Raw genomic sequence first — 13,769 nt, 5'->3', positions numbered from 1 at the left:
TATTTTGAAGGGATCTCTGTCCTGCCTTAATTTGGGCTGAAAGGGAGCATATGTTTGAGAGCCATTTAATCTATCTGGTCGTGGCCTGGGCCGGTTTCTGCTTTCGTTTTTTTGCTCAGATTGGCGTCTGTATACATCAGCAAGATGAATTCTTTGTGATGTGAGTTGCAAATACTGTTCCCTGCTTTGTCTTTTGTTTTCACACTTTGCACGAGGCACTATGTGTTGTTTATGTTGTTTCTCCTCGGAAGAGCACTCTTTATCCATATAAATGTGTCCTTGTTTTGTTCTAGGTTTGGATTTTGAGTCAAGCCTGAAAGACCTCTCTCATTTCAGACTTCTTCCCGGGTTTGCTTCGGAAACTTCTGCGGTCTCCTTTATTTACACTTAAAGCCGTGATGCTTTCGGATTGCCCCCGATCAGTGGTGCGAGGTCTGCATCCAGTTTTTTTGTTTCTTCCCAACGGTCAATTGTATCAGTACCTTTATCAAGGAGTAAGATAGGAACTGCTTTGGGCTGCCTTGGACTGGAATTTGTTTTTGACTTTTTATTTATAGCAACACCTGCTCCTGTTTTTCTTTTTTACCTGCCTTGACACGGTTACTAGTCTTTGTGGTCTGGCAGGATAAGGAATGAATGAGTGAGTCAGCCAGGGAGGGAGGAAGATCGAATGAGTCAGCTTTTGCACTCAGAGGAACCCAAAGGGGGAGATAACCAGAATACAAATAACCAGAGTACAAAGTAAACAGTGATCCCACCAGCGTTCTGGAAGCAATCCACTTTCTATCCCCTCCTATTTGAAATGCTTCCTTCTTTCCAGTCCCTCCGCACCTAGAACCCAGGGTCAAACACGGGGTGGGGTCAGTTCCTTTGGTCTGCTCCATTAAGTCACCCGCTTGGAGGTCCCCTTTGGAGGCTAGGAGGTCTGCAGTTCTGCAGCCTGGGCGGGGGGTGGGGGGTGGGGAGGAGGAATAAGGAAGAGGGAGAGGCACGGAGTGGGAGGGAGGAGGAGGGCAGAAGACAAGGGAGGAGGGGGAAGGGAGGAGGAGGAGAGAATAGGGAGAAAGGAGAAGGGGTAAGTGGTGGAGATAACGGGGAGAGTTAAAAAGGAAGAGAGAAGGGGGAAGAAAGGAAGGGAGGGGAGGTAAGAGAAGAGGCGGAGGAGGGGTTGGGAAGTGGGAGGAGCAAGGAGGGGGAGGGGAGGAGGGGAGCAGGGAGGGAATAAGGAGGGCTTCCACAAGGAAGGGGAGGAGGGAGGAGGGAGAGGGAGTAGGGAAGGGTGAGGGAAAGGAGAAAGAGGGGTTGGGGAGGAGGAAGTGGGGGGGAGGAGGAGGGGGAGTGGGAGAACGAGAAGGGGGTTGGGAGGGAGGAGCAGAAAGCCCCTCCTCCAGCCCCTGCCACGGAGTTGCGCAACCCGCCCGGACTGGGATTGGTCGTAGGCGAATCAAGAGGCCCCGCCCCCACGGCCCAGCGGCCAATGGCCGGAGGGGGGCGTGGCGGCGCGGCCTGGATCCCAGCGCGCGCCCTATGCGCCCTCGGAGCCGCCGCCGCGCTCGCAGCTCGCAGCTCGCCCCTCGCAGCCCGCGCCGCTGTCGCCGCTGCCACCACCGCCGCCCGCCCTCCGCGCGTCCCCGCCGCGCTCCTTTCCCTGCGGCCGGCCCGGGGAGCGCTCGGTCGCTCCGGGCAGAGTGTCCCTGCTGCGGCCCTGCGGCGATGGCCACCAAGATCGACAAAGAGGCTTGCCGGGCGGCGTACAACCTGGTGCGCGACGACTGCTCGGCCGTCATCTGGTGAGGAACTTTCCATTGCTCTCCAAGCCCCGCTCCCCGGGCTCGCGAGGGGCCTGGTGCACTGAACCGGCTTCCAAACGGGACGGATTAAGGGTCATGCCGTGCTGTCTCCCGCAGCCTTAACCCAGGACAGCGTGGAAAGCCAGCGCTGGCTTCTCCCTATTCAGAGCATCCTTTAGATTGTCCTGCTGGAAGCTTGGCACCTGGCTGCTACCATCGCTGATGTGTGTATGTGTGTGTTTTTTCTTCTCCCAATCCAAAGGGTGACTTTTAAATATGACGGCTCCACCATCGTCCCCGGCGAGCAGGGAGCACAGTATCAGGACTTCATCCAACAGTGCACAGGTAGGGAAACGCGCCTTCGAGGGGGTTGGGGCGGGGGTGGGGGTGGGGGGAGATTGCTGATCTTTGGGGGAAATTGTCAACGCGGGAAAGAGGAGCTTCGGCGGAGGCCAAGCTGCGAGGAGCCTGGCCACCCCCACCGCGCCTCTGGCGCTGGGGGAACCAGATTTGAGGATTTTAAAGCCTCGTGAAACGTGCTCCCTCTGGACATCCAGAGCAACCAGGGGGCACTGCCTGGCTCCCTTGCTGCCACAGTACCCTCTCCAGAAGAGATGGCTCCTTTGGCTCCTCTGCCCCCTGCGGGTCACTGGTTTTCCAAGGGCCAACTCAGTGTGGTTCCGAACTCGTCTTCCGCCCTCCCCACCTTCACCAGTCAGTGAGCCAAAATAAAAACAATCCAGGAACTTGCAGGAGAAAGAAACTCAGCTATATCCTCCCTTCTCCCGAGATCATTGTCAGTGTTTTGGTCATATGTGTGTTTTTTCCTTGTAGAAAATAGAGTCAGATAGGACAGAGTACACGCCATATGACGAGTACAATTTCATTGATGTGAAATTGTAGAAAAGGCAAATCCGATGTGTGGTGTGAAAAGTCAGAAGAGTGATCTCCTTTTGGGGCAGATAGCCTTTGACTTGGGAAGGGCACACGGAAGGCCGCGGGCTTTTGAAAATGTCTCCTCTTTCCATCTGGGAGGTGATTACACAGGTGTGTACCTAGGTTAGAAATCATTGAGCAAAATACTTCTGATGTGTAAACTTTGTGCACTTCCCTGGGGGTGTGTGAAACCGTTGAAAGGAAAGAATGCATGCTGTGTATAACCACAGACCCCTCGGTAGAGGCAAAAAGCCCAGCCCCTTTGGGAATGGGACCCATTCCAGGTCTCTGGTCTCTAGCTTTGAAACAGATGTGCAAACAAAGGCAGTGTGGCCTGGAGGTTAGAGCAGGAACTCTGGGCCAGCTCCACAGACTGGGTGTGAATCACCAACTGGCCACTTCCTGGCTGTGTGACTGGGGGCAAGTTACTTAACCTCTCGGGGCCCTGGTTTCCTTACCTGTAGTCTCAGAGGACTGCTGTGAGGGTAACTGAGTCAACGTGTGTAAAATGCTCGGGGCAGTGCCTGTGCAAAACTACACGGCCAACTGTGAAATGAAGAAAACGTAGGAAATTGTGCCACGGGATCACGTGGCCGCGCCTTTCCTTCACTGTTTCCTTATCCAAATGGTATTTTGCCTTTGGTTTAATTGAAAGAATGTTTCTGAAGAGTCTGCTGTGGGCTGGGCGGTCCTAAGGCGTACAGATTGCTTAAAAATTAAACCTAAAATATCAGAGGTGTGAAATGCTGTAACAGCTCCCGTTGAATAAGGCACCGAGCGTGTCTCGTGGAGAGCCGCTGGGGCGGGATTTGAACCCAGGCCCCTGACTCAGGATCCCTGCCTCTGTACCACCACTACCCTTCCTCCGCTGTGGTGGATGCTTTTGCAAGTAGCCTAAGTACAGACTCTTGGCTTTCCCCCCAATCTGGTGGACAACCAGGAGATTTAGCAGTATTTTTTGCCTGGTCGGATCTGAGGCTTTGTCCGACCGGCCAGCTTTGCTCCTCGCTGAATTCAGGAACAGAAAACTAGCAGTTTCTTTCCTCCCTTTGACCATCCATCACTTCCCACCCAACCCCCTCCCCCCCACCCCCACCCCCACCCCGCCCCCGCTGCCGCCGCCGCCATCAGACTGGGTCTTGCCTCTGAAGCTATTGTCCGCTCCAGCAAGTAGGAGAAGGTGACCCAGGGACGAAAGTGCATCCTGTCAATAGAAGAGACTCTGAACAGATGCTCGAGGCCATTGGAAGGGCTTGGTGCGGTCAGAGAATACTTCCTTCCTCCCCTGGGGCCTTGCAGGCGGTTTACTCTGACCCTTCCCCCAGTGGCAGGGATGGGAGTGGGGAGTGCCTGGTGGGGGAACTAAAAATGCTTTCCCTGCTGCTCGTTGATCTTATGAATGGGCTGTGGGATCCGAAGCTCCGTCTGCTTTGGCTGGAAATCTGCCTGCCTTCCCCAGCCATCTGTTGGACAAATGTATAGACGAGTTACGGTTGCTGTGTCTGCACTGGTTCCCCTCGGAAAACCACGGCCGGCCGTGTCCTCGTGACCCAGTGACAAAGGACTCAGAACGCACCGGCCGGTAGCTTTGTACTCGCAAGTCGCTGCACTTGGCGTGCCTTGTCCCCATGACTGAGATAGTTCCCCTTCCACAGGTGAGTAGCCCAAGGCCCAGCGCAGTTAAGCAACTTGCCCGCCATCACGTACGTAGTTAGGACGTGGCAGAGCTGGGACTTGAACCCAGGCAGGCTGGCTCCAAGTCCCATGTTTGTGGCCTCGTCTCTCTAAGGAAGTGGGTTTAGATTTTTTTTTTTTAAGTTTTATTTATTTAAGTAATCTCCACACCCCACGTGGGGCTTGAACTCCCGACCCCGAGATCAAGGGTGGCTCACTCTTCCGACCCAGCCTGCCAGGTACCCCGGAAGTGGTTTAGATTCTCATTTTCAAGCCAGGAGGCTTCTTTAGTGCTACAGTAGGTTCCAGTTTGTTTGCAGGATACACCACTTATGTGATGCGGGGAGGGCTCTCTGTGGCCCTAATTCCCAGGCAGGTGTCCTGCAAGCCTGAGGGGCCCAGGCCATGGGGACAGGCTCTCGCTCTGGCCCAGCCTTCCCCTTTCCAAACATCGAACAAGGTGCAAAGGGGACTTAGAAGCCAGAAGCCATCGCTCCATCTCTCCCTCCAAAGGTGCTGGGGTGGGGTGGGGGAGGGGCGGTGGGACGGGGCGTTTCCTCCCCGGCTTTCTCTCCTCCCTGACAGCCCATTTCTGGCATTCTCTCCGAACCAGCCCTTCTTTCCCAGCCCCGTGCCCTCTGGCTGCTGCCGTCCTGCCTGCCCAGCTTCTGCCTCTCATCTCTCCTCGCCCCCAGGCCTGGCCTCTCCTTGGCTGCGGCTGTTTTCTGGAAGGTTGCTCATCTTCCTGTTTCTGCTGGCAGGGTTTGGAGCCCTCTGTGTTCTGTACTGGCTCTTTTGGTGCTGGATGCACCTGCCCCCCCTCCCCCCCCCCAACTGCTTTACTGCCTCCACTCTTGGCTTTTTGCCCCACACCTCAGTCCACGAGAGATGGTCTGAGAGCTCGCATAGTGGGGTGTGTTTTTTATTTCCACAGCCCGGAGTTAGAAAATCTCTAGAGTCACATCCCAACTGTGTCTCTTGCTTGCTGTGTGGCCTGGGGCAAGGACATCCCCTTCTCTGTGCCTCAGTGTTCTAGTCTGTGAAATGGGCGTCCTGGCGGTGCTCACCTCTGACAGTGACTGGGAGGGTTGGCCGAAAGAACACATTTAAAAGGAGAGCACAGGCCCCCGATGGCACGTCGACTGTTGGTACTTTTTATGGGGTTTACTCTCGTACCTCTTACGAGGACGTTGTGTTTTCTGTTCTGGAGGTCCCGGCACGTGCCTCAGCGCCGTGCCCAGTGGGCCCAGAGCTCCAGATTAGCCCCAGTAGCCACTCGACCCCAGGGCGGCGTGGCACGCCTTGGACCTTTCGCCTGGGTCAGTGCGCAGTAACGCTCAGTCCATAAGCACCGACTGCGGAAGAGACGGTTGGCACAGCGGTTCAAGGTTTAGGCTGCATCGGGCTGGCCTGGCTTCCGGGTCGGGCCAGTCATGTGACCTGGGGCAGTTGCGTGACCTGCCTTCGCATCCTTTGCTACAGTGTGGTCATTAGGAGGGTTAAGGAAGCAACTCACCGTGCTGAGGAGGTCCTAAGCGCTCCTTAAATGTTAATGACTGTGATTGTCATGGTCTTCATCTCCTTGGTGGAACTTAATTGGTGTGGCAGGAGCCTGTGTGGTCTGAGAGCACCAGAGAGGTGGGAGGGTCAAGAAGCGATGGGGAGGAAAGGGGTAGCCAGCTGTGCTGCAGGGCGGGGGGTGCCCCCGACAGAGCCTGGGGGAGCCGAGGGGAGCCACTTGCCAGGCTGAGTGGATATGTGATCCCTCTGATTGCGGCAGAGAGGGCCTGCGGATCATGGGTACGCGACGATCAGTGGCTCAAGCTGTCTATGAAATCACGTTTTGTTTTTGTACTTGATAAGTATTGTGTGTCCCTGGTGGAATATTGAGAAAGCCAGACTAAGCAAAAAGAAGAGAATAGAAACTGGATATAGTTCAGATACACTTTTATTACTCAGAAATGAGTTCGTTAATTCGTGTGTCCTTCCTTCCTTCCTTCCTTCCTTCCTTCCTTCCTTCCTTCCTTCCTTCCTCCTTCCTCCTTCCTTCCCTTCATGCCTCCCTCCCTTCCTCCCTCCACATATTTCTGCCTTCCACGTATGTGAGTGGCTCTTCTGCAGGGTCCTGTTCTGGGCACTGAGGATAAATATAGAAACAGAGAAGGTCCCTGTCCTCAGAGAGCTCATGTTCTATTGTCATTGCCCAGCCTTTAAAATGGCTACGTAATGTTCTCTCATATAAGTGTAGCATTGTTTAACCAATTCTTTGTTGATGGACCCCAAAGTACTCTGTCGCAAGCCCGTTTTATTTTGGAACGGATCCAAGCACCTGGGAATGAATCCAGTTTTCTGTGGGTCCATATTTTAGAGCCGATCGGGTTCGAGCATCGATGGTCAAGCCAGGGTATCTTGCCTGGACTTGTAGCCTTGAGGTGCCGTGTGACCTTGGGCAAGACTCCCGCATTTTGTTTCCCCCTCTGTAAGATGGGGATAATGACTGCACCAAGCTTTGTTGTGAGAATACATCGACATGATATATACAAAGCGGCCCTTGGTATGGCCTCAGGGCTCAAAAACTATGGTTGTTGCTAATGCAGAACCTTCTTGGAAGGTGTCGCACATCAATGGATAGGTTGAAATAAACTTGGAGGTCAGTGTCCGCGTGAAGCTTGATTGGGGTAGATGCCCTGTGATGTTGGCTAGATGAGGGTCTGGGTGCGGATAATATTCCCACGATGCTTTGTTGAGCCTGGAGTCTTCAGCTCAAAACCTCACTCACAGGGAAAAGCGGGGTTTGATATTTTTGTCCATCCTTGGACGTCCCATCCTTGGGGTGGGGGGCTTTTCTCATTTCAGAGTAATCCCCGCTCTGCCAGTGTAGTTCCAGGGAAGCTGACTTAACTCCGTACAGCCCCATTGGGAGTAAGCAGTGTCCTCTGTTGACTGATTGGTTCGGGGTTGGGCCCTCGTGACTCAAGTCGAGCCAATCGGCTGCATCCCTGATACTTTGGACAGAGTTGCTGGGCGAGCCCTTTTTGCTCTGGGATTAAGACCTGTTAGCATAGTGAAGGCCTGGAGCTTTCGGGACCCTTGCACCCTGTGGGGACTCGGGAGCAGAGCCAGAGATGGGGAGCGGGACCTAGAGGGCGTGGCTTAAAGTCTCAGGTGCAGCCACGCCTGGAGCTCTCTCCTGAGGCTGTTTGCTTCCAGGGGCCAGTTCAATTTCTTTTCCTCAAGCCAACTTGAGTAGGCTCTTTATCATTTCCATCGAAAAGAGCCCGAGGCCATAGCCCCCAGGGTAGATGGCTGGGCGGGGCTGAGGGAGGAGAATCCAGGCTGGCCCAGGAATTCAAAAGCTCTCCTATGAGGATTGGTTGAGGTATCCGGGCATTTTTAGCTCGGAGAGGCATCTCAGGGGACTTGAGTGTTGTCCTTGGTGTTTGAGGGGCTGCCCTGTGCCATGTGCCCACTTTACTTCTTCACACCCCAACCCCACGTGGTAGAAGGACCAGACAGTAGGAATTTCAGGGGTAGATTGTAGGTTCACCTGAGGAAGGACTGTCCTTGGGTTAGAATGGGCTGTCACTGAAGGCAGTGAGACCGCCATCGTGGAAGGTATGTCGGGAGTGGTTGCCTGACCACTTAGCACAGATGTTTAAGAAAGGGTTTGAAAGGGGCCATCCGTGACCATGCACTCTCCTCTTCTGGTCTGTTCTACTCCCAGGAAGAGAAACAGAATGCATTAGTATAGGCCCGGGATGGGGTCAGCCCTACCAGGGGCTGACAGCGGCAGTCGGGTGGTTTCTAAGGAAAATGGGTGCGTTTATAGTTAGAGGAAACACTATTTATTCTGACACTTGCCCAAGAACAGTAAGGCAGGCTTTATTCAGGGGGACTGTGTGACAGGTGTAGGGACCATTACCGTGTGGGTTTGCAACGGGGGAGGGGGATCAGGCTCAGTTCTGAATACGACAAGAAAAAGTCCGAATTTATAGTCAAGAAGCAAGGTGGGGGCCAGTGGGTGGGGAGTGGCCAAGAGGAAGTGTCAGGGCTGAGGGCGATTCTGGCCGAACTGCTAAACTTAGCAGGATTCTTGCTGAACGCGAGTAACGCACAGATGAACACAGAAGTCCGAAAGTTGAGACCTAGGTGAAGAAGCGTTCAGAAGGCCAGATTAGAATTTGGTCAAGGACGGAACTTTTGCTGCTACCAAAAGAAAGCGGATGGGGCGCGAATAAGACAAATGCCCTCGTCTGGGGCCTCTGTGTGTGCAGCTGCACAACGCACGTACAATCGGTGGTCAGTTTATCGTGCTGTTCTGCACTTGGCTGTTTCCCGACCCCCTTGTGGCCCATACACGTACAGACTCCAGAAATTTCAGCCAAAAGGTCAGGAGAGAAACGTCTAGTGAGTCTAAGGGAATAGGAGGTCGAAAGGAAGCTTTAAATCTGCAACAGTGCTGTGAACGTGGCAAAGCGCTAAGCAGTCTGTCCGCCCATGGAACGAACGAGGACAGAGCACGTCCTTTGTTCCAGAGACAGTGTTGGGTTTGTGATTTTTAGGTGACACTCTGAAGGCTAGTGACCCACTACCTGCACGGCTTTCTGCGATATACAGTGTCTCGTTGCTTTCTTTTCCCGCACGTGTGTCGCTGAGGGGTTTTGAGCTGCACTGCCTTGCTTCCTTGTGTCCTAAGATGCATGGGCACACTTGAGATGGCTTGTCTGGATTGCCTCTGGGGTGATAGTGGTGCCTGCTTTTGACTTTGTGGTCTTTCCCCTTCCATGGGGAAGGCTGCTACCTGTCCATCTGCCTGGTAAGTAGCGTGTCCTTGTTCAGAAAGAGTCTTCGATGAATTGAATTGAATTGAATTGAATTGAATTGAATTGAATTGAATTTTTGCTCCTTGAAGATCGCTGGGAGTTGGTGCAGACTTTTAATGTATTGCTTGTGGAGTGACTAGGTGTTCCCTCCGCCCCCTCATCTTCCATCATTTCTCCACCTGTTACGTTCTGGGGACTGTCCCCTCACCCCTAGAGCACGGCACCCCACGCGTAGGTCTTTGGTAATCTGGTCACCAAAATTAGCGGCCGTTTCTTTGTCCTGATTCCACTCTGTGTTCTCCCAGCTTTTGTTGGTGAGCACGACTCACTGAAAAAACACGTTTCCTTCCCTCTGCTTCCCCCTGCAAACACACATACTTCTCCTTTTATGTCTCTTACCTCCTGTTCTCATTTCCTGCTCCCGCTTCTCTTTTCCCTTCTTGCCCCACAAGAGTGGGTGTTTCCCACCCTTGATCTTGGCTTTTCCTTCTGCAGGGAATGGGGTGAGCGCCTGCTGGGTGCCACGCCCTTTGCCTGGTGACCGCGTAGCCCAGGGCCAGGTGGCGTCAACTCCTCTCCCCTTTGGAACATCTGGTGGCTTTTGCCCATAAGGTCCAAATGCTTAGCAATAACACAGAATGCCCCTTACGAGCCCTCCCTTTGCTCGTCCCCAACACAGAGGGTTCTGACCCCTCGGTTACTCAAAGGCCAGGCTCCGTGCGGACGCTTTGCACACATTGGCACAGATACTGTTTCGTATCCGTGAAGGATGTGTGCGTGATGAGTAAGTAGGAGTTTTCCCGTTTCACTGATGAGGAGTCTGACCATTTCCTTGAAGAGTCGAAAGTTGCTTGCTTGAGATGGGAGAGTAGGTGGCCTTGGACCCCAGATCTGTGTCCAAGGAGCTTTGTCCTCCCGGAGGACTTCTATACACCTGTCAAGGCCCAGTGGAAATGTCCCCTCAGTGCAGATGGCCTCCTTGCCTCCGTGATGCTCACCACATTGTGCGGGGTGAGGGGTGCCTGTTTCTTCAGCGGTGCAGCAAGGGCCTGGAGAGAGCCACTCGGGCCGGGGTGGTGGCCTCCTTGGTGGCGAACCCCTGCCCCCCGCGGTTAGCCGGTCCCGATCTCTTTTCCTTATGTGGGCCCAAGTCGCAGGCTGCAGCACTCAGCAGCGCCTCACGTCGTACCCACGTCGTACCCACGTACCCACGTCCCCACGTCTGTCGTCTGACTTTCCCTGCTGGAGGCTGAGCTCCCCCCGGGGCGGAATCCTGGTTGCTGTCCCGTCAGCACCTGGAACACCACCTGGCATTCTCATCTGCTGCTTGTTGAGGAATGACAGTCCCCTGAGATGTTTGAGAGCTGAGCTACCCCCCACCCCCCTGCGAAGGCACGCTGTGCCCCTGCTGAGGTTGCAACCCAGTGGCCCGTATGGACATCTGCAGGTGCCAGGGCTCCCTGGCCGCTGCCTCTGCCCCCACTGGCTTCTGGCTCCGGTTTCCTGCCCCAGGGCCCTTGCATGGCTGCGTTCCTCGCCCACCTGATTTTGTGTGCTTGGCTTTTCAGATTCAGCTCAGTCAGTGGCCTCAGCGGGGGCAGGTCCCCCGAGGCCTGTGTCTGACCTGCTGGCGGGGCTATGCCCTCAGCATTTTGTCTTTTGTCTCACCAGCACATTTTGAAATCAGCCTGCCTTACGTCCTGAGTTGGTCCTGGACTGCGTTTATCCTCCTCTACCTCATTTTTCCTGTGCCTTCTGGAACAAATTCCCACAAACCGAGTGGCTTGAAGTAACGCGATTTTATCATCTGACAGTTCTGGAGGTCAGAAGTCCAAAATCTGTGGCACCGGGCTAAACTCCAGGTGTAGGCAGGGGTGTGGTCTTTCTGGAGGCCCCAGGGGAGAGTCCATTTCCTGGCCTTTTCCAGCTCCCGGAGGCGCCTGCGTCCCTCGACTCAGGGCCCCTCCTCCACCTTCGAGGCCAGCGAGAGCGGGTCGCGTCCTTGTCAAGCTGCTGTGTCTCTGGTTCTGATTCTTTTGCTCCTGATGACGTTGGGCCCACCTGCATCATCCAGGATGCTCTCTCCTATCCAGATCCTTAACAATCACCTCTGCAAAGGCCCTTCTGGGTCAGGTGCTATAGTCGTGGGTTCTGGAGATTCCGACGCGGACATCGTGGCCAGCCGTCTTGCCAGCCGCTGTGATCTAATGATTTCATCTCATCTACACCGTGGCCCAGTGTGGTAGGTCCCGCTGTAAGTCCCACTCCGTAGGTGGGAAAACTGAGGCTCAGAGATGGGAAGGCCCTGGCCCAAGGTTGCACAGAGGCCCCGCTCTGTTCCTTCCCTGGCGCCTGGGTTCCTGGCCACCCCCCCGACACCCCGCTGCTTCCCTACGCTTGCAACTGAAATTCTTTTCAAACAAGCTCTTTTGGGGACGCCTGGGCGGCTCCGTCGGTGAAGCGTCCGACTTCGGCTCAGGTCCTGATCTCGCGGTCCGTGAGTTCGAGCCCCGCGTCGGGCTCTGCGCTGACAGCTCGGAGCCTGGAGCCTGCTTCCGATTCGGTGTCTCCCTCTCCCTCTGTTCCTCCCCTCCTTACGCGTGCACGCGCTCTCTCTTGAAAAAAACATTAAAAAAAAAAATCTCTCTTAAAAAAAAAACAAAAAAGCTTTTTCCTTCCCCCACCCCCCAGTTTTACTGAGAGATATTTGACAGATGTCATTAGCAGCGTAAGGCACAATGGTTTGCTTTCTACGTGCTGCGGAATGATCACCACGGGAGGTTCCGTGGATATCTGTCATCTGATGGGGGGGTGCAATAAAGCGAAAGAGAAAGCATTTCTCTTTGTGATCAGAGCTCTTAGGACCCACGCTCATAATAGCTTTCCGCAAGCTCTTTTCTGGAACGCTCAGGGGCAGACCTAAGGCCTGTGTCCCTGGCTGGTGGCACACGTTAGTGGGACTCACAGCTCAGAGGTGATTTTTCTGGAAGAAGTGGAAAACCTGCGATGGTCTCTGAAGGACACCTCTGTGATTCAAATGCCTCTGTCCTTCCCAGGGGACAATTCTGACTTTGCTACTTTTGCCTGAAAGGACGTTCCGGGAGGTCATCTGATCTGACCCGGAGGTAGTTTTCGTCCCTTTTGGGGGGCTCTGATTCTACCCCGACTGTAGACTGGAGCGTGTTGTTCCTGGTTTCAGATAAAAGCCGGTTGCCGCCTCGGGCAGGCCAGGGTTCCCTCTGGGTCACGCTGGGCTCCTGGGGAAAACTGAGAAGAGCCGGGTCCTGGGCTGCGAGCCCCCCTCCGCCCCCCACCCCCCAACAGAGGAGGGCCCGTGTTCACTCCCGCGAGCCCCGCAGCCCTGAAGACGATGCCCCTCGCCCCGTTCTCGATTTAGCAAAACCCACTGCCACGTGTCCGATTCTGAGAAAATAGCTTACTCTCTCCCTCAGCGTGACTTCTCTTCACTCCCATCCAACAAATACAAATCGAGGACCTGCCGCATGCCAGCCCCTCTGGCCGCAAGGGACATAAGTCACAGAGCTCGCGTTGTTTTGGGGGCACAGGGACCGATCACAGACAAGCTGGCAAATTGGGTCACTCCCGAATGCCCCAAAGAGGATGAAAAGAAGCCACGGCCTGGAGGTGGCCCGCAGCGGGGCCACCGTCAGCCAGGGTTTGGTCACGGGAGGCCTAAAGAGGAGGGGACGCTGAGGCAAGCCTGAACGCGAAGGAGGTGGACACTCGGGTGCCTGGGAGTGGAGTGGGCCCGGCACAAAGGAAGGCCCTCAACAATAAACAAAAAAGAAAACGGGCGAGGGGTTTGAACAGGCATCTCTCCCAGGAGCCTGGCAATCCCACTCCTTAGTATCTACCCGAGAGAAACGCAGTCACGGGTCTACGCGAAAACTTGCGCGCGAATGTTCACAAGCATCGTTCACGAGAGCCGGGGAGCGGAGACCGCCCGGCTGACCGTCGTCGGATGCAGGATAGACAAAACGCGTCTCTCCACGTGGTGGGACGTTACCCAGCCGTAGCAAGGGAGGAAATCGCGATTTGTCGATGCCGTGACGCTGGCGAGCCTTGAGAACATGATGCCAAGCGAAAGAAGCCAGACGCGAAAGGCCACGCGTTGTGCGATCCCATGTATTTGAAGGTTCCAGAACGAGGCGCTAGAGAGCTGGGGAGTAGTTGCCGGGGTGGGGGGCAGGGGATGAAGGAAGATAGACCACCGGCGGGTAGGAGGTCTCCTTTTGGGGCTAACGGAATGTTTTGGAATTAGACCTAACGGCCAATGAATTGTGCGTTTAAAAGGGGTGAATTTTGGGGCGCCTGGGTGGCTCGGTCGTATAAGTGTCCGACTTGGGCTCAGGTCATGATCTCACGGTCCGTGAATTCAAGCCCCATGTCGGGCTCTGTGCTGACAGCTCAGAGCCTGGAGCCTGCTTCAGAATCTGTGTCTCCCTCTCTCTGACCCTCCCCCATTCATGCTCTTTCTCTATCTCAAAAATAAATAAAAGTTGAAAAAAAAAGGTGAATTTTATGA

General features: G+C 54.7%; 1 protein-coding gene across 2 annotated transcripts in view; it reads left to right on the top strand.

The window, feature by feature from the left end:
* The first annotated feature begins 1,549 nt into the window (after positions 1 to 1,549).
* COTL1 (coactosin like F-actin binding protein 1) overlaps positions 1,550 to 13,769 on the top strand; it is a 37,189-nt gene continuing 24,969 nt past the window's right edge. Inside the window, exons 1-2 of one of the 2 annotated variants that reach the window (XM_042968061.1) lie at positions 1,550 to 1,790; positions 2,053 to 2,135. In XM_042968061.1, the coding sequence (XP_042823995.1) occupies positions 1,714 to 1,790; positions 2,053 to 2,135 (160 nt within the window). In that variant the 5' untranslated portion in view covers positions 1,550 to 1,713. The remainder of the gene's footprint in view (positions 1,791 to 2,052; positions 2,136 to 13,769) is intronic. The other variant, XM_042968062.1, reaches the window with a different exon arrangement.

This window comes from Panthera tigris, chromosome E2 (assembly GCF_018350195.1).
Source record: "Panthera tigris isolate Pti1 chromosome E2, P.tigris_Pti1_mat1.1, whole genome shotgun sequence".
Classification (NCBI taxonomy): Eukaryota; Metazoa; Chordata; class Mammalia; order Carnivora; family Felidae; genus Panthera; species Panthera tigris.
The sequence above is the reverse complement of the archived record's forward strand: the minus strand, read 5'-3'. Positions and strand labels throughout refer to the sequence as shown.